Source organism: Plasmodium malariae (genome assembly GCF_900090045.1).
Source record: "Plasmodium malariae genome assembly, chromosome: 13".
Taxonomy (NCBI): domain Eukaryota; phylum Apicomplexa; class Aconoidasida; order Haemosporida; family Plasmodiidae; genus Plasmodium; species Plasmodium malariae.
This window is the reverse complement of record NC_041787.1, coordinates 964,691-984,278: the sequence shown is the minus strand read 5'-3', so window position 1 is coordinate 984,278 and position 19,588 is coordinate 964,691. Positions and strand designations below refer to the sequence as shown.

Genomic DNA, 19,588 nt, shown 5'->3' with positions numbered 1-19,588 from the left:
TTAATTGTTTCCACTGCTGTTGGCCTTCTTACCTATAACAGTGAAGCTATCCATTTTAACTCGCTGAAGGGAGAAGAAGTATATACATAAAAGGGAAACAAACATATGACAAGTAAGGAATGATATCTGATAGGTATTTTTCGAAGCATATATCTCTCCTCATGCAACCTCGAAAGTACGGAATTATGGAAAATATGTATAGTATGACAATTGACATCGTAAATTTGGCACTTCAAAAATATAACACATGAACAGTTGAAAGGCTAAAGTTTTTAAAAGAGTAGGCCCTCTTTATTTTGTTTAGGAAAAGGGGTATATTCCGCGAATAGGGAAAAAATTCCATTCGTTATTGATATTATTTTTACTATTTTTATTATTTTTTTTTCTGTTCTTGTATTTTCCTTACTTCAGCAAAAGAATCCTTCTTCTTCACAAACCCTTGTAGTTTTGTCTTCAAAAAAAAAAAAATAAATACAAACATAAATATGAACACAAATATTAACACAAACATGCACAAAAACAGGTGCAGATATATATGCAGACGCGCGTGAATAAATATGTGTAGACATGTGTACAGACATATGTGCAAGCATATATTCAGGTATATGCACACATAGAATGAAAGCTTCTTCTCATTGGGAAAACACCACCAGAAGCACACACAAAAACAGGGAGAATAATGACCTACAGTTTTAACTTTGTTTTTAGAGTGGAATTTATTTTCATTTCTCGTCTGATACGTGACTATGAAGTTTGTTTTATTTGTTTCTTTATTAATTCTGTTAAGTTCCTTTTTTTCCTCTGACTGTTGTAGAGTTGTGGAATTTTGCTCTTTCATAATTTTGTCATCAAAATTTTCTATTTGGTTTAGCATATTTTTGATTATCACAAATTGCTCTTTTATTTTCCTATTTCCATTCAAATATAACGTTTTTAAATTATTTAAATTTTTCAAATATTTAAATTCTTCAATATTATCAATTCGATTAACGCGGAGATCAAGCATTTCTAAATTCTCCAGGATCGAAAACGGGCTCAAGTTCCTGCATGGTCAAAATATAAGAAAGCCAAGAAGGTGAGAGCGCGTATCATGTTATTGCTCTGTGCTTAGTTATCAGGAATACCACCACTACTGCTACTCTCACTGCTATTTATACTACCAATGCTATTGTTACTGCCTATGCGATTCTTCGCCGCTTATGCATTTTCCTGACCTGATCAGATTGTTCGACACGTTCAAACTCTCCAGACTCCTTGGGAAAGAGTCATAGCAAACTTTGGATATTTTGTTGTTGGATAAATTTAAGTGTTTAAGGTTACACAAATTTTCTAAGTATTTAATGGAGTTAATGTTATTTCCTTCTAAATTTAGTTTTTTCAAATTTTTTAAGTTCATGCATTTCTTTAAGAAACTCGTTTTGGACAGTATGCAGAAGCTGATATCTAGTTCCTATTAATTAGAGCAGAGAGATAAGTAAATATATATATGCATGTATATATGCATAGGTACATATAGATACCCGCGTATATACATGCTCATATGTGTACACTCGATGTAACTTATCACTACAAAAAAAAAAAAAAAAAAAAAAAAAAAGGCCTGTAAAGACTTGTAAAAACTAGTATTTCTTTCCTCTACTACTCAAACTTCTTACCTCCAGAGACTCAAACGAGTTTAATACATTCCTGTCGTTTTCTCCTATGAATGAGTTTTCGTTTATGTGCTTGTTATTGTTTAAGATTAAAACCTAGAAGGAGGAAATAGTTGTGCGATGATGTGTTTATATGATGATGCGGTAATGCTGCATAGTACTGATGCACAAATGCTACAATGTAGGGGTGGGGAGGGTAAAAAAGGATAAAAACCGCCTGCACAGTGCAGGTGAAAGATGGAGAGCAATAAAAGGAAGTCTAAAAAGAGAGCCAAGAACCAAGGCGAGATTTTTTCCTTTGCCCCTACTTTAAACCCACCTTCAGATTATCCAGAGGACCTATGTTGTTAATATTGTTCAGGTAATTATTAGAAATATTCAAAAACTTTAAATTCTTGAAATTATCATTGTTAATATCAAAAAGGATGTTTTTAATTTTAAGGTTTTTTATCTCCAATGAGTGCAAAGAGGTATAAGGAGGGTACATATTATATATATCAAAAAATACATCAAGCGTATATATATTTTTAAAATATTTTTCTATATTTTCTTTTCTCTCAATATAGCTATTATTTAATATTAGTAAATTTGGGAAAATGTGTACAAGGTATAGATCTAGGTTTAAGAAATTAATTTTATTGTTATATAGGTTTATAGAAATAACTGACTTTTTATATTTGAATAAAACCAAATGAGTTATATCTTTAATTAAATTATTGTGCATATTAATTTCTACCAAGTGCAAATTTTGTAGTAATGGTATATTAGTTAGCTTATTATAGGAACATCTTAATATTTTTAAATTTTTTAATAAACAAATTTTATCAGCATTTTTTAAGTCATTATTGTCTAGTATGATCTTTTCTAATTCTAATTCATCTGTTAAAAAATCTAAGCATGATATTTTATTATTTTTTAAATTCAAAACTTTCAGCCCTTTGGGTAATTTTAAGTTACTCATATTTACTATCCCATTATTTGACAAGTTAAGTATTTTCAAATTTTTAAATGCAGAAAAATCAAAGAAGTTCAAATGCACTACATACAAATCAGATAAGTTTATTTCGTTCACGTACCACTGGTAGGTTCTTGATTTTATTTCTTTGCACACGTTAGGTGGGCAGCCATCTAACGAGTTATTAGCGCCATTTGCGTTATTCATTTTCTTAATTTCCTCCATTTCCTCCATTTCCTTCATCTTTCTATTCCATGCATCATCTGAGGAGGGGGAAAGAATATGAAAACCTATGTTCTAAGTAAAAATCAGATAACATTATAGAGAACACAAGTGCACATTACTTTTCATCGTCTATGTTTGAATCTGGAAAACATAAATTAACCATATACACCCTACTAGGGCAATGGAAACCATGTACCCCTTACAGCTAGTTACATATACTACTATCACTGACTGTATAACACTTATCACAATGCAGAAGCGGTGGAAGTCCTTACGAGTATTCAAGAAATCGTCATCAAAATAATACTCTCCTCTGGGTGTGACAAAGGTGTAGTCACTAAGACTAAACTTCTCTTTTGATGTTATGATTACTCCATTAAATGTTTTTATACAAGGAAAGAGAAGGTGGATGCTTGAATAATGTGTCTGTTTTATATAGATAGAATTGTTCATAATTGATAAAACCTCAATATGTTTATGGTGTACACTAAAATTCATTATTTGTTTGTAATCATAAATATAATTAAATGAAATATTGAAATATTTTAAGTTCTTAAATTTTGTATATATAGGAGTCAAATCCGAGATGCAATTAAAAGATAGATCTAGATATAGTAATGAGTCCAAATCATATTCAATGCACTGGAAAAACGTATTTAGGTTACTTATATTATTATTTTTTATATATATCTCTTTTAAATTGGTGCAGTTATTATGTAGAGCTTTTAAGCTCATTTTGCTTATGTGAAGGTTGTTCAGATGTAGGGAGTTTCCGTTGTACTGACAGTTATGAACATCCAGAGAGTTCATATTGTTCATGTTTCCTGAGTTGTTAGAATCGTTCATGTCGTTTGTGCTGTTATGACTGCTCATATAGTTCGTCTCGCACTTGCTGCTCGTGGTGTTCCCCCCTTTTTGTATCCCGTCAAGATGGAAAAGGCTCTTTTCCGTTGAGGAGCCCCCCTCATTCGAATAAACTAATTCATTGTTCCTCTTTTTCAGTAACGTTTCTAAATCTTCGTACGTATTTATTTCAAAATTTTCATTAAAATGTTTATTATCATTGTCATGCAGTTGTAAGACCTTTACTTTATTATATCGAGACAAAAGGAGAGATGATATATTTTTCCTTATTTCACATATTACTTTACTTAACTTAATAAAATATTTGGTTACATTAAAAAGGTTTATGGAATCAAAGTCTAAAATGAAATGAAGGAAGTCTTCTTTAATTATCTTTTCACTAGGGCAAATTATATTTGTACTGGTTTCACTTTTACTTGTATAATTTAAAAAATTATCTTTTTTTCTTTTTATATTTTTTCCTTTATTTCCTATAGGATTACTTCTTATCTTACTTGTATCACTCCTCTCGCAATTTTTTTCTTTGCTTTTATTCAGAACACTTACGTTTATGATGTATTTTAAATTGGTATGTTTTGGTAACGTGTAGTAAATTTTAAATTTTGTTTCCTTCTTCTTTTTCGCGTTCCCCAATTCTGCTTCATCCGCTGCTGCTTCATCTGCTTCATTCATTTCGTCTACTTCTGCTTCTTCCACTTCTACTCCTTCCATCTTTCGCACTTCCCTCTTTTCCTTTCCCCTATTTGTCGCTTTGCTGCTATTTTGTGTGCTGTAAGCAGTAACTTCTTTATACTCGTCGGGAAAGAAATAATTTTCAATAACATATATAGGAAATACAGGGAAATCAAATTTTTTACCTCTTACAATTTTCTTTTTTATGTCTATATTATTTTTTATATTTAAAAAATTTTCTTTATTTTTGTTTTTGTAGTATATAAGATGCACTAAGTCATCCTTCATATCATTCTCCAGAAACAATCTGTAGGATAAAAGTGCACAAGGGAAATGGAAAGAAATGAAGAGAGGAAGAAGAAAGGGGGATAGCCTTTATGTCGTCCATTGCAAGTAATGTACATAGATCAAGCGCTACTATATTGGTAACATGTTTTCCATGATTTTTACCTTATCAAAGTTTTTAAAATATGATTAATGTTGTAACAGGAACAGATATAATTTTTTTCAAAAAATTTTTTTTTTTCAAAATCATCAGTTCTTTGCTCCTTGTCGTCAAATTCAAAGAACTCATTGATTTTACAGCTGAAATGGGTAAATTGGAGATGGGTAAGTAAGTCCTGTGGCCTATGTGCATGTGTTCGGTCATACATTAACCTATGCACTGTGTAGACATAACAATGTGTGTGGGTATCTTTTCTCTGTGTTCATATCTTTTATATTGCTTTAGCATTACTAGTTGTATGGGTGTAGAAACAGCAAATTTTTCTCATAAATTAAGCTGTTCAAGTGCTCTTCTCTGCGAGTGTGCATATATATATATGTGCATATATATATATGTGCATATATAAATATATCTATACTTAAGAAGAAGAAATATATTAAGGGAAAAGCAAATATTAACAGTTCAAATTAACTGCTCATGATAACTGTTAGTATTAACTTTTCATAGTAACTGTTCGAACGACATGTTAAACATAACTGCCCAAATGAGATGCGTTTGCAGGTGTGAAAGGATACGGGAGAAATGCTAGCAAAATAAAAGAGATGGTGAGAAAAAAATAAAAAAAAAAAGTGTTACATTAATGTGTCCAGATTCCCATGACTCAGTTTTTTTACTTTTATTATATTTTCAATTTTTATGTTATCTACAAAATAAGTTTTCAAAGATTCTGAACTGAAATTTAATTTAATCAAATCTTCAATCTTTTTGTAGCTGACAAGGGAAAGATACACATACATTTCTTCGCGGATGTATTATGTGCATATATTCATAAATATGGATGCAAATACCGCATGTACAAATGCGACTCTACTTGGAGCATGCCAAAATACGGCTACACCTATAGCATAACAAAATGCGATTGTACCTATATCATGCCAACATACGGCTACACCTATAGTATATCAAAATACGGCTGCGCCTATAGCATTCCAAAGTACGATTACACGTACCGCATGCACAAACTCTCACAACATCAACTACTATTAGTGCAAAGCTTACTCTTCGTGTTCCATATTTATAGCTTTGAAAAAAATGTTGAAGTACGAATTTATGGACGTTCTAATATATTTTATTTGTAGATTTCTTTCCTCTTTTAGCCTGCGCATTATGTAGTTAAACCTGTTCACCAAACAAAGTTTCATATATATATGTTTCTCCGTACACAACTATATATAAGTATCCGTTGTATTCGTGTATGCTGTATTATCCTTTGCTGTATTGGTATTTGCTATATTCTTGGTGTGTATGTATACGAATATTTTTTTTTTCCCCCACCTAGCAGTGTACGCACTGAGTAGAAAATTTATTTCCTGCTTTAACTCAGACATAGAGCCCAGCTGCATATTCTCATTCTAAGATGAAAAAAAAAAAAAAAAAATTATACGACAATGTAACGATTTGAAAATTTGAAGTTGCGTGTTTACATAAGATTTACATACACTGTTCAGGCAGTCAGGCAAAATAAAAATAAGAACAAAATTTTACATTGTTGAGGGAAAATTCTTCCATATTGTAGTAAAAATGAAATGGCTTTAGAGTCTCATTTATATATGATACATTCTTGTTATTAATAAATAAAATGTAGTATTTTTCTTTCTTGTATTTTTCCTCCACAAAGTTTATTTTGAAGTCGATTATACTCCTTAGAATATCCATATCTCTAACAGTTAATTTTCTGCTGTTGTTTCCAATTCTTTCGTGGTCTAAAATCTTGCACGTACCGGTAAACATGCCCGTAAGTGGAAACATGTAGATATATATATTTTTACACCCACAGATACACATGTACATATAGATACGCACACACGTAGAGATATGCTCACACGTAGAGATATATAAACATCCACACTTCTTCCTTCATGACTATGAAAACAATTTTATCATATGTGTGGAAAGCCAAACATCATTCAAAAAATATAATTTCCTTACTTGTAAATTAGGAAAATTATTAAAAAAGAAATGTTTGTACAGTATGCTCTTCACCAATACATTACTCCCTTTAAAAATTATTATAAGTATTTTACAAGTGTATCCTCATATATGTGCACATAATTGTGTGTGCAAATAATACAGTGCCTTTTTTACATTTTTATCAATATTTTTGCTAAAATTTATACTAATATTTTTATTACTATAGTATATTGAGCTTAAGTATAGTTCTTTGATATTTTTTAGATAATGAAGTGCCTCAACATCTTCGAATTTTTCAAATCTTGGAAAAAAAAAAAAAAAAGGAAAAATTTGTTAAAATGTAATTCAATTAAGTGTAAGCAGTTGATATTTAAGCAGTTAATGTGTAAGTAGTTCACGTGTATGTTGTTCACGTGTATGTTGTTCACGTGTATGTTGTTCACGTGTATGCAGTTAACATGTAAGCTGTAGGCACAGATGAAAAAAAGGAACAAGTTCAAGCGAAAGTAACAGAATGCCCTAACTTGTTTCCACTTATGTTTAAATAATGCAAGTTGAAATTATTCTTCAAGGAGTGTATACTTTTTATATTGTTGTTAGCTAAATTGATGTGTGTAAAAGATTTGGTGTTCAGGAAAAAATCTATATTTTCTATATTATTATCGCTCAAATCTATATATTCTAAATTTTTATTTTCGTCAATTTTTATAAATTGCTCAGTTAATTCGTTGTTAAACAAGCTTAATTTCTCAAGCCTTCTTAACTTTTCTATTCCTGACGAGTTATCGAATGGAAAACACAAAAAAATGGAGAGAAAGAAACGTGTTAAAAAGTTTTTCGGAATGCAACATAACAATTTAGGGACAATGCTACAGTGGCTTCTTCATTACAACGTGTTCCTAGTGTTTAGCTCAATCTCGTATTGGTACTTTTTTTTTTTTTTTTTTATGTGTTAAAGTATTACATACCAGCTAGCTAATATGAGGTTAGTACCAACGGTTTAATTTTTTTTTTTTTTTTTTCTTTTACCTAGAATACTCCTTATTTTATTAATTTGCAAAAATAATACGGTCAATTTCGTGCATTTAAAAAGAGGAGTTATATCAGTGATATTATTTTTTACTAAATATAGTTCTTTTATATTTACAAAAGATTCAAATATGTTTAAGTTAATAGATTTTTCCATGCAAACTTCTAAAATTTCAATTTCTTCATTATTTTTTTGCTCAACATTATTCGAGAATTTAATTAGCTTTAAGTAGCTCCTGCGTGCATAAAATTTCAAAACTTGTGTGTAAACAAGAATAATTGTCTAAATGTAGAAAGGCTTCATACATACCACGAATATACTATTGGCAATCGTACGCTGCTTTGTTCGTTCTTATCGTTTACTCGTCCTCTTTTGATGATGCCTCCTCCATTTTGTACTTCATATTTTTTTGAAGACAACTGCTAAAATGGGGCAAAAAAGGAGTTAAAAAAGGTGGAGAATAATAAGTTAAGGTAAAATAAAATAATATATTATGCACAAAAAAGCAATGTCAATTTTATTACAGCAGTGTGAACTCAGTTATAAATTAAAATATTCCTCTTACTTTTATAATATATTTGCTTCTTATACTTCCTGTTGCTCTACCTTTTATGATATTTCAAGTTTTCCTTGGACTAATTGGAGAATGTCATAATAGAATTCTACATGTACCTTTTTTCCTCTTTTTATATTTTTTTTTTTTTTTTTATTCTTGCTAAAATGGTAATACTTCCACAAAAATGTGCCCTTTATGCGTTTATACATACATATATACATATATACATGTATATATATATATATATAAGCATATGTATGGATATGTAATTGCTGATTTATTATATGACAAATGGGGCAATTCTTCGCTTTAATTTTGACTATGCGGGAAGTGTATACTTAAATAATACATTCATATAGGTATGTATACATGTACTTACATATATATATATATATATATATATATATATATATATATATATATATGTACATTCTGTATGCTCATGCGGAGTATTCTTTTTTCTCATTTTTATTATTCGGCGTGAAAACATTTGCACTGTGTGTGAGAGCCGCATGCAAACCAAAAAAAAAAAAAAAAATACAAAAATACAAAATTGCAATTGAAAGAATTCAAATAACATGATAACAAATGGTAAAATAAAAGAGATGACTTCAAAAACACTCGTCAATCATATATATATATATATATATATATATATGTATGTATATACAAACATGCTGCACAAACAAGGCGGCATACAAAAATTAGTAATATTTCGGAATGTATGAATTTCAAACGTTTTCTCTTGAAGCTAATAAATTTGTAACAACACTACATGCAGGTATTATTTATTTACAGTTACCTACAGTTTATGTATATGTACATTTTCTTTTTCTTTTTTTTTTTTTTCTCTTTCATACATATGTAGATAAAAATGTTCAATCAAGATTAAAAAAAGTATATACTTTTTTTTCTTTTTTTTTTTTTTTGGTAGAAACAGATGGACCTTTTTTCTGTTAAGATATTTTTTAATTGCAAATACGAGGAAGAAAAAGAGGAACAGAATAAAAAAAAAAAAAAAAAAAAAAAAGAGGAAGAAGAAGAAGAAGAAGTATAGAAGCCCAAGAAACAAAAGCGGCAGTAGCAGTGATTCGTAAAAAGTCATGTGAATGAGTTTATAATAATTTATACAATAACAAACAAACAAACAAAAAATATATATTATGTATATGTATGTACGCACGTATGCGCATATTCCCCGGTGAATACAAAACATGAAAAGTTTCAATCATGAAGGAAAAAGGGAAAAAGGATAAAAAGTGTATTGAAAAAATAAAAAAAAAAGTAAAGAAAGGAAGGTATGACAAAAGGACGGAGGGTAAAGCCAAGCATGTTGACGTTCCTACGAATGCACAAATGAACGATGTAGAATTCGTACATACGAATAATTTAGAAGAAACAAAAAATAATCTTAATGAAGATATAAACGAATTCATATCAAAGCGAATACCAAATATTAGTAGAAATTTAAAAGTAGAGTTATTTGTAGCCATACCCTCAACAATAATAAATAATAGAAGCGATGTTATAAAATCATATTTATCAAGTTATTTGGCAAGAATATTTACCATATTTTCTATTTCAAAAGTGTATATCTACGATGATCAGTTAGCAAATGAACGTCTTATAAATAAGCAAACTAACTACAAAAGCAGTGAAAATAACTATTATAAAAAAGAGGATATCAACAAGTGTAATCAGCATGCTGATGGCAGCAACAGGGACGAGGGAAAGAGAAGCAGTAAGAGAAGTAGTAGTATTAGTGATAATATCGTTAGTACGAATAGCAGAAACGGAACATGGGTTGCAAATAGGGAATGCTTTAACCCGCAAACAGAGAAAAAAGAAAAATCGGAATATTCCTACCTGTGCAAATACCTGCATTATAATTTACAATATTTAGAAACTCCACAGTATTTAAGAAAGCACTTATTTCCAATAACACATTTTTTAAAACACTCAGGAATTATGAACGCAGTAGATGCTCCTCATCATTTAAGAAGCGATGAATGGCTTCCATTTAGAGAAGGAGTGGTTGTAAAAAAAATATCTAATGGTATTATAGTTGATGTAGGTCTATTTTCAAATGCGTTAATTGAAAATGTTTCTTGTATAGACATAGGAACACGAGTTACTGTTTTATTTGATGCACAATCTTTTGAAATTTTTCGAAAAAAAAATTCGAAAGTTTTATTCACAGCAAAGGTAATACATCCGACTATACCAAAGCAGTATAATGTATATTGGGGATATTCGATAGAAATTTTAAAAAGTTTGAGTGATATTTTTAATTTGCAAGTTGACTGTATCGTAGGTACCTCGGAAAGGGGGCGGGTCATGGATGATGTGCTCTCTTCATTAAAAAACTTTAGGTATGTACTTAAATGTTATAACATAAAACGGACATATAACGTCTTATTTTTATTGTCCTCTGAGCGGCGCGCCATTCGTTTGTTTGGATTGTTTTCCACCACCCATGTATATATACCACCCATTTAATCTCATTTTTGCATTTTACATTTCATGCATTTTTCCATTTCTTCTATTTTGGACTCCGCAGCTCCATCCTCATTGTGTTCGGAAACAGAGATGGATTGGAAGATTTGCTGATCAAGGAAAAAGAAGAAGAGAAAAAAAAGAGCTACAGTGGAGAGAAGAAAAGTAGGATCTTAAATAAAATTTTGAAAAAATTTGACATGTTTATTAACACGTGTCCCTATCAAACATCCAGGACAATAAGAACTGAGGAGGCCGTAACAATAACTCTTTCGTTGTTCCACAACATGCTCAAGTAGTGTTAAGAGCATGTGCGTACATATGTTTATATGGCGTGTTAGCAATATAGCAATAACTGCGTTAATGTACCCGCGTCAACGTAATTGTAGTAGAGTATACGTTTTTTTGCTCGCCCATTTGTCTCTATTATGTGCGCTGGGCATACATAGAACAGGAAAATTCAATTTTATAGTTTTAAAAATTGGTTAGCCAAAAAAAAAAAAAAAATAAATAAAATAAAATAAAACAAAATAAAACAAAATAAAACAAAATAAAACAAAATAAAACAAAATAAAACAAAATAAAACAAAATAAAACAAAATAAAACAAAATAAAACAAAACAAAACAAATTAAATGAACACGTATTTAATAAACATGCACACGTGTAGGCGTGACCTCCCTTGAAATTATCACTCACAGACGTTTTGCTGTCATGTGTTATGAATATGTTTCTGTACACCTGCTCATGGATGCACATGCAGATTTTTTTTTTTTTTTTTTTTTTTTTTTTTTGCAGCACTGCTTATATTCGGAAGTAGCAATCTACATCGGTGTTAAACTCCTTCATTTTGTAAATGCGCCTTGCCTTGGTCCTTTGTAGGGTAGAGTGCTTATTTGCTTGCTCATACATAATACTTTTGCATAAAACTTTCCACAGATTTTTAATTTGTTTTGATTTTTCATTTATTAAGAATTCATCTTGTGTTTTTTTTTGTGGTATATATAAATTTTGAAAGGACAATAGATTTTTTTTTTTAATAATTATTTTATCAGCATCTGTTGGTGCATTTTGTCTTTTTCGAAATTTATTAAAAAAATATGAATTATTATATATAATTTTATATGGAATGATTCCCCTAATATGTTTGACAAGTATTTTTAACTTGATGTTGTAAATGCACACATCCTTTGTATTAAGTTCAATAATATTATTTGGTTTCAGATGTGCAAATAGTTTTGTCTTTAACATGTGCAATTTGTTCTTCTTGTCGTAGATGTAATCAAAGGCATCATCATTATCATTCTTATAATCATCTTCATAATCATCCATATTCTTGCTCTCCTCCTTGTTCACACTGTGTACATGTTTACCCCCTCTTTCCCTTTCCTGTATACACATTGCAGCATCACTTGGTGCAGGATCCCCTTCTTTCTCTGTGTCTAAAAATATACTACTATCTTTTATCATGACTTTTCTTTTTTTCAGTTGAAACTCTGCATATAGCGGTACTGTTATTTTATTATATTCATCATATTCATAACTTAAAGGCTGTTCACTATCACTGATGAAGTAATTTTTATTTTCTAAATATTCTCTTCTCATTAAGTTGTAAAGATTTTCTTTTAAGTATACATTTTCTCCTTTAAACAAACCAACAGGTGTATTAGGGTGTATAACTTGGTTCTTTTTTAGCATCGATTTTATAATGTAATAATTCGACTTGACAAAATCGGTTTTTTCCTTAGGTATAGTATTAGTTACAAATAAACTATATAAATATTCTTCATCTAAGTTATCTAGAGCTTTTTCAAATTCGTCGTATTTTTTTTTTGTATTTTTTTTTTTTTTATTGAAATAGTAAGATATTCTCCTAAAATTGTCTCTAACAATGTTACATTGTTTGTTCCCTTTAATTATGGTAATATTACTACTACCACTACTAGCATGACTACAATTGTAACTACCGCCAGTGGTGCTACTACCACTGATGCACCTTAACTTATGCCTTACACTGATGTCTTTTAGTATTCCGTATTGATTTATCGATATGAATAAATTGTAATGATCTAAATTATAGAAGTATTTATATACATTACTATTTATGAACAATTTTATATATTTATTCTGCAACGAGTTGACTCTTATCGTATTTGCAAATTTGTTGTATATTATTTCTCCATATTCCATGTCCTCCTTTCCACTACACCAATTGGTAGCACTGTCACTGGTATAACCGTTTTTTAGCTTATTGTTTGCCATTCTCAACTCGTTGATTTGATATAGTAGCATATTTTTCTTGTTAGTTGAGCTGTATATATGGGCTAGCGAATTTACAATTTCAACATTCTCTTCATCCTTCTCAAAATCGTACATCAAGGGGGTCTTTCTCCCTTCGTCCATTTTCCTCCTGACATTTACGGTGGCATTGTGCTTACCGTTTTTTGCGGCATTACACATTGCATTTCTCTTACTAGACATTTCATTATGGCTATCCCTGTCGTTATCACTGTCTTTTTGTATTGTATCCTCCATATATACAATTCTAACCACTCTCTTACTTTTATTGTCATATATAAAAAGTGTATTGTCCTTTTCAATGTACATTTTTCCTTCATGGTTACTACTTAAAATTTTGAATTTTTTATTACTACAATGGTCACTACAATAATTTTCCTTGCTCATTACACTTTTTTTTAGTTGATTCAATACATAATATTTCGTATTATTTTCTTTTATTAAAAAGTCATCAATTTGAATAACTTCTTTGCTATTACGGTTATGTACATTAGTGGCATTATTATTTCTTTCTTTACATTTTTTTTTCTTTTTCTCAGATTTGCTTTTAATTCTGCTTCTTTCTTTTCCCCCTTCGGAAGGAGTGACACAACTGCAGCTGTTCAGGGACTTCCTATCTGAGTTGCAGTTATTTCGCTCATTGCGGTTACTCCTGCTGCTACTCCTGCTGCTACTCCTGTTGCTACTCCTGTTGCTACTCCTGTTGCTACTCCTGTTGCTACTCCTGCTGCTATACCCGCCGCTATCCTCACAGCTATCCTCATTGCTGCCCTTTCTCATGAATAGTGAAAGATCGAATTTGTTTGACGCACTGCTCTTTCTTTCCTTTTTGTACGTCCTTATCTCCTCTGGATTTTTCGGCAAGGGTAATAAAATATGAAACATTTTGGTCTCATACTGTGATAAATTGTCATTTTTTGAAAAATTAAACAAATTGAAATAGTATATATTATAACAAAAAAAAAAAGACACCCATTTATTAAAACTAGTGGAATAACACTCGGAGAAAATATTAAACTGTGTTGTTTCATCTTTATAACCACTTTTGCTTTTTTTTTTTTTTTCTTCATTTTTTTTTTTCTGATCATCATATTTTAAAAAATCTTCTCTCTCGATAATAATAACATCATCATCGCAGTCGCTGCTACTATAGCAGTTGTCATCATCCCTAGCGCCTCCGACACCACCAACATAATTATTTTCGCTGTTACCTCCCCATACGGTTTTGTCATGAGCACCCCTTTCACGATCCACATTAATGTACTGCTTAAAAAATATATTCTTACTAATATCTTCATAATAATTATCACAACACATTTTCATTAATTTATTTTTACGAGTACTATCTATTTCGTTTTTTAAATTTGGGAGTGTAAAACATATACGACTAGGTATATTTAAATACCTACACAAACAAATAAAAATTAAATGTATGATTACATTATTGGCTCTCCTTCTTTGAATACTTCTAACTATTCTAAATATAAATGATCCTTTAATATTTTTAGAAATAATTTTATCCCCAGCTATCCAAGTTTTACTGTCAGAAACAAATTCGAATGAATTTTTTATAAATAGAAATAAATATATAGGGTCTTTATATAATTTATTATTACAATTACTGTTTTTATAATTAACATAGACAGAATATATCATTGCTTGTAAAAATTTATTATTACAAATATTATTTAAGAAATAGATGTGTCCAATCCAACATAACATAAATGTTATCAATTTGTTATCCTCTATTTTCTTATGCATATTCTGATTTCTTAGCTCTTGAAATTTTTTTAATTCCGAAGTGGACAATTTGGAGCAGGCTATTTCATCGTCGGTGTTTTCATCATCAAATTTTGAACTATCATCAATAAGAATCTTGTTTTCATTTTTTGATTTCTTTTTATAACTAGAGGGATCTTTATATGATGTCTTGTTTATTTTTTCTTTTCCCATATTTTTATTTGGTATCCCATATGCTTTTTCTTTTTTCCCTTTTTCAATAACTTGTACATCGTTATCTGAACTTCTATCATCATTTGAATTACTACCATTACTGACATTATCTTCAAAATAAAGAAATTCGTTTTCATTGATGTTCAATAATATTTCGTTATGTAAAATGCTTTCTTCATTTCTCTCATCCTCTTCACTTGTTAGCTTTTTGCTATTTTGTAATATTTCTAATTCCTCATCCCCAAATAATTCTCTATCAATTTCATTAAATTCTATCTCTGCGCATCTTTTGGTCGTTCTTCTCTTTCCTTCCATTTTATTCTTAAATTATTTTTACTAAAAGGAGGAAGAAATGAAAAAAGGAAAACAGCAGCTCACATTTTGCTCGTTTGAACAAGTGCCTTGTGATTTCCCAGCCTGGTGGGGTGCATGCGTCCAAAGATGTATGCATGTATTTTTATTTATGTATACACTTATTCATTTATATGTGTATATATATGTATATATTTATATATTTCTTTCTTTTTTTTATATCATTTTTTTTTTTTTTTTTTTATGGCAATTTCACTTGCGTTCAATTTAAATTTCCTAGTGTCTTGATCTTCTTTAAATATTAGAAGAGTTAATAAAATTCTACATTATTTTACGTCTTATATTTATTTCATTGTTCGAGGCAACTATAGACCTCTCTTCAAGCAGCTTTGCGCGCGCTCATATATATGAATATATGCATGAACATACATAACGAATAAATCCTAAAACCTATCTTCCCCGAACTATTTTTTTTTTTTTTTTTTTAAATGCACACAAAATTATTTTTTTATAAGCTTTTTATTTAATGCCTTATTAAAAAGAATAGCAGATGAATTTTGTATTGTAGTCCTTAGTGTTACAGTTAAACGGTTTAAACAAAAAAAAAAAAAAAAAAATAAATAATTAAGTTCACATGTATTTAAATACTAAAAACGAAAAGAATATATTAAAACAAAAAATTTAGGTAACTGCAGGAATAAGTATAAGCAGTTACATATGAGGCCATATATATATGTATGTATATATGTATATATGTATGTATATATGTATGTATATATGTATATATGTATGTATATATGTATGTATATATGTATGTATATATGTATGTATATATGTGTATATATATGTATATATGTATATATTATGTATGTATGTATATATGTATATATGTATGTATATATGTATGTATATATGTATATATGTATGTATATATGTATGTATATATGTGTATATATATGTATATATGTATGTATATATGTATATATATATATATGTATATCCGTGCGTATACGTGTGAATAATTAAGGAGCGATTTATGCATTAATCAAAGGGACATTTATATACAAAGGCTTATCAAAAGGGAAAATTGCAAATAGGTCAGCGAAAATTTTTCAAGCTTTTTTATTCGGAGAATTTTTTTTCGATTACAATTTGCTAATAAGTCAAAGTAACGCACGTAAGTAAGTATGAATATATAGAATTTGTATATGTATATGCACATGTAGATATTTGCAAATATAAAAGTAAAAACGAAATAAACACCATAAAATATACGTACATAAAAATAGGCCATATGTGCAAACGAAATACAGTGCAACATTCTACGTATATGATTCATTCTTCATGGATGGAATTGTGTGCCCCTTAAAAAGTATAATGTATATTATTAGGCTTATGATAATAACGAAAAAATAAGGAAATGATTCTTCAAATATTTTCTCTCAAAAGATACTCAGTTTTGACACTATTTAATCATATTATATGATAATATATTTGTTAAGAATTTATAAGCTATAATCCCTCTTTGGTGGTATGCATAGTGAAGCTATAAGAAAAGCAGAGCAGCGGAGCGTTCATTTAAATTATACATATATATATATATATAACAAAAAAAGGAAAAATGAAAAATGAAAAAAGAAGAAAAAAAAAAAAAAAAGCAAAATGTGAGAAGCGAGAAGCGAAAAGTGAGAAGCTAAGAGCGAATATATAAAATCGAAAGGAATCCTTGTTTCTTTCTCGTGAGAAATATTGTTATACAGTGTGAATTTCAAAATTTTACGTGTTGATAATTATGGTTAATTCTTTTTTAAAGTAACAAAACAAACATCAAATAATCTATCTTTAATAATTTTTCCATTCTTTTTGGTAATTTCATATAAAACTTGTGTATATCCCTCTTCTAAGGGTATAATCAATTTACCATTTTCTGCTAATAAATCAATTAAAATCTCTGGAAGTTCGCTGGCTGATGCACCTACATGAATAGCGTCGAATAAACCCAATTCCTCTTTTTCTTGTTCATTTACTTGATAAATATTTTTGTGAATAATTTTAAAATTATCTATATGTAATAACTCAGGTTTGTCACGTTTTATATTTTCAATAGAAAAATTTACTACATCTTTTACTCTCTCTAATCCTATTACAAAAGAATTTTTATTTTCCAGCACATTTGTTCTTATAGCCATACATACCGTTAAATAACCTGACCCTGAGCCTTTTCAGGGAAATACATTAAAAAAAAAAAAAAAAAAATTAGTACACATATATATATATATATATATATATATATAAATATACATTTTTAACAAGTTTATAAAAACAACAAAATGAAGTGCTTATGTATAACATATAACGCAAGGTCCACGTGAAAAAAATTCATTTGCATTTGCACACATAAATTATTGAGTCAATGTGCAAAAACTTAACTCGCGCATGTGCTGCACACAGACAAGGACACAGATACAGACACATATATACATATATATATATATATATATATATATGTGTATTTTTTTTTTTTTTTTTGTTCATAAAATTACCAACATCAATTGCTCGCGATCCTGGCTTTAGCACATTCATTAATCGCTTTAATGATAAGGCATGCATGTGAGGAGAAGATATGGTAACACCATGACTAATATACACTGGTGTGTCCACATAGGGATTTTCTTTTATGTATTTCCCTCGGTCCACCTACAAATGTATATTTGCACGTATGAATATGCGTGTATGTATATATACATATATCTTATAAGTGTATATTTTAGCGTATATACATGTGTGTGTTCGTTGTGTACACATGTGTATGGATGTTTGTAATAAATAAAAAAAAAAAAAAAAAAAAAAACGTTATTATAATTATCTTATATGTGCATATACAATATTATATATATGAGTATCTTCCTTCATATGGTGTACACATAATGTATTGTATGATGAATGATTTGGCACATTAAAAATTTATTACTTCTTTATATGCTTTATACAAGTATTTGCAGCTGTATTTTCCTAATTTTATAATATATATTCACTCTGTGTGTGTGTGTTATATATATATATATATATATATATATATATATATATATATATATATATATATATATATATATATATATACATATACACATATATGTATACATATATATACACATATATGTATACATATATATACACATATATGTATACATATATATATATGCATATTTAAACTATTTTTCCATTTTGTATTTTTATACATTTCACATTTTTCATTATTTTAAAAAAAAAAAACTTATATGTTATATTCGTTAAACCTGTAACATTGTGTCATATACTTCATCATCGTCAATTATTCCTCTATTTTTAAGATTATCAATTAAGCTTTTATGATTATTTTCTGCTAAAGTGTACATAGTATTTATTCTAGTGTATTTTTCAGTTTTCCTTTGCAAATTATATTTCAAAGGCTTGAGATAAGAAAATTTGTTAACCCTTTCAATATGCTTGCAAAATAACAAACTTGTTAATTGTGATTCCGATGTTAACTTTCGTGAAAGATCAAAACAAATTCTTAAAAATGTTTTATAAATAAGTACTTTTAAAAGTGAATAGTACATTTTGCGATTTTATTTTATTTTTTTTCTTTTTAAAAAAAAATAAAATATTTCTTATTTTTCTTTTTTTTATTTTTATATCAATATTTTTTCTCTTTTTTCTTTTTTCTTTTTTTTTTTTTTTTTTTGGCATACGTGAATATTCAATAATTTGAGGTAATTCATGTTTTGCATTTAGTGGAGAAAAAAAAAAAAAAAATTATATATAAAATATGTACAGTATGTTCCATGTGCTCAATTTGTACAAATATATGCAACATTTACAGTATGTTCAACATGTACAGAATGTTCAAAACGTAGTATTACATATGCATGTAATACATAAATATATATTTATATATGTATATATATATGGCTTTTACATTTAAGCAAAAAAAATAACGTTTGTGTCTTCAAAAAAGCTTTGAAATACTTCTTATACGACTTAAATATATTTACAAAAGTTAATAAAACAAAAAGATTTCCTTATTTGCTACATTTCATAATTTCGCTTACTCGTGTGTTATCAATAGACATATGATCTAATTGTGCAAACTAGAATAAATTATAGCAAAAGTGGAAAAA

The 19,588-nt window shown here is 28.7% G+C and overlaps 4 protein-coding genes across 4 annotated transcripts; 1 reads left to right on the top strand and 3 right to left on the bottom strand.

The window, feature by feature from the left end:
* LRR5 (leucine-rich repeat protein) lies at nucleotides 1-8,205 on the bottom strand (the record flags this gene model as incomplete). Its single annotated transcript, XM_029007258.1, has 18 exons — nucleotides 1-63; nucleotides 407-451; nucleotides 614-1,043; nucleotides 1,215-1,450; nucleotides 1,656-1,748; nucleotides 1,972-2,870; nucleotides 3,036-4,675; nucleotides 4,819-4,953; nucleotides 5,105-5,167; nucleotides 5,450-5,584; nucleotides 5,873-5,992; nucleotides 6,149-6,225; nucleotides 6,359-6,583; nucleotides 6,803-6,870; nucleotides 7,006-7,085; nucleotides 7,309-7,558; nucleotides 7,814-8,049; nucleotides 8,177-8,205. The coding sequence occupies 18 exons, from the start codon at nucleotides 8,203-8,205 to the stop codon at nucleotides 1-3; spliced, it is 4,824 nt and encodes a 1,607-aa protein (XP_028863665.1).
* Nucleotides 8,206-9,600: 1,395 nt separating this feature from the next.
* Nucleotides 9,601-11,165, top strand: PmUG01_13027800 (RNA methyltransferase, putative; the record flags this gene model as incomplete). The annotated part of the gene is made up of 2 exons (XM_029007257.1): nucleotides 9,601-10,742; nucleotides 10,931-11,165. 2 exons carry the CDS (start codon nucleotides 9,601-9,603, stop codon nucleotides 11,163-11,165), a joined length of 1,377 nt encoding a protein of 458 aa, XP_028863664.1.
* Nucleotides 11,166-11,669: 504 nt separating this feature from the next.
* Nucleotides 11,670-15,431, bottom strand: PmUG01_13027700 (conserved Plasmodium protein, unknown function; the record flags this gene model as incomplete). The annotated part of the gene is made up of 1 exon (XM_029007256.1): nucleotides 11,670-15,431. One exon carries the CDS (start codon nucleotides 15,429-15,431, stop codon nucleotides 11,670-11,672), a length of 3,762 nt encoding a protein of 1,253 aa, XP_028863663.1.
* Nucleotides 15,432-17,224: 1,793 nt separating this feature from the next.
* PmUG01_13027600 (protein-L-isoaspartate(D-aspartate) O-methyltransferase, putative) lies at nucleotides 17,225-19,027 on the bottom strand (the record flags this gene model as incomplete). Its single annotated transcript, XM_029007254.1, has 3 exons — nucleotides 17,225-17,640; nucleotides 17,972-18,125; nucleotides 18,725-19,027. 3 exons carry the CDS (start codon nucleotides 19,025-19,027, stop codon nucleotides 17,225-17,227), a joined length of 873 nt encoding a protein of 290 aa, XP_028863662.1.
* Between the last annotated feature and the right edge of the window lie 561 nt (nucleotides 19,028-19,588).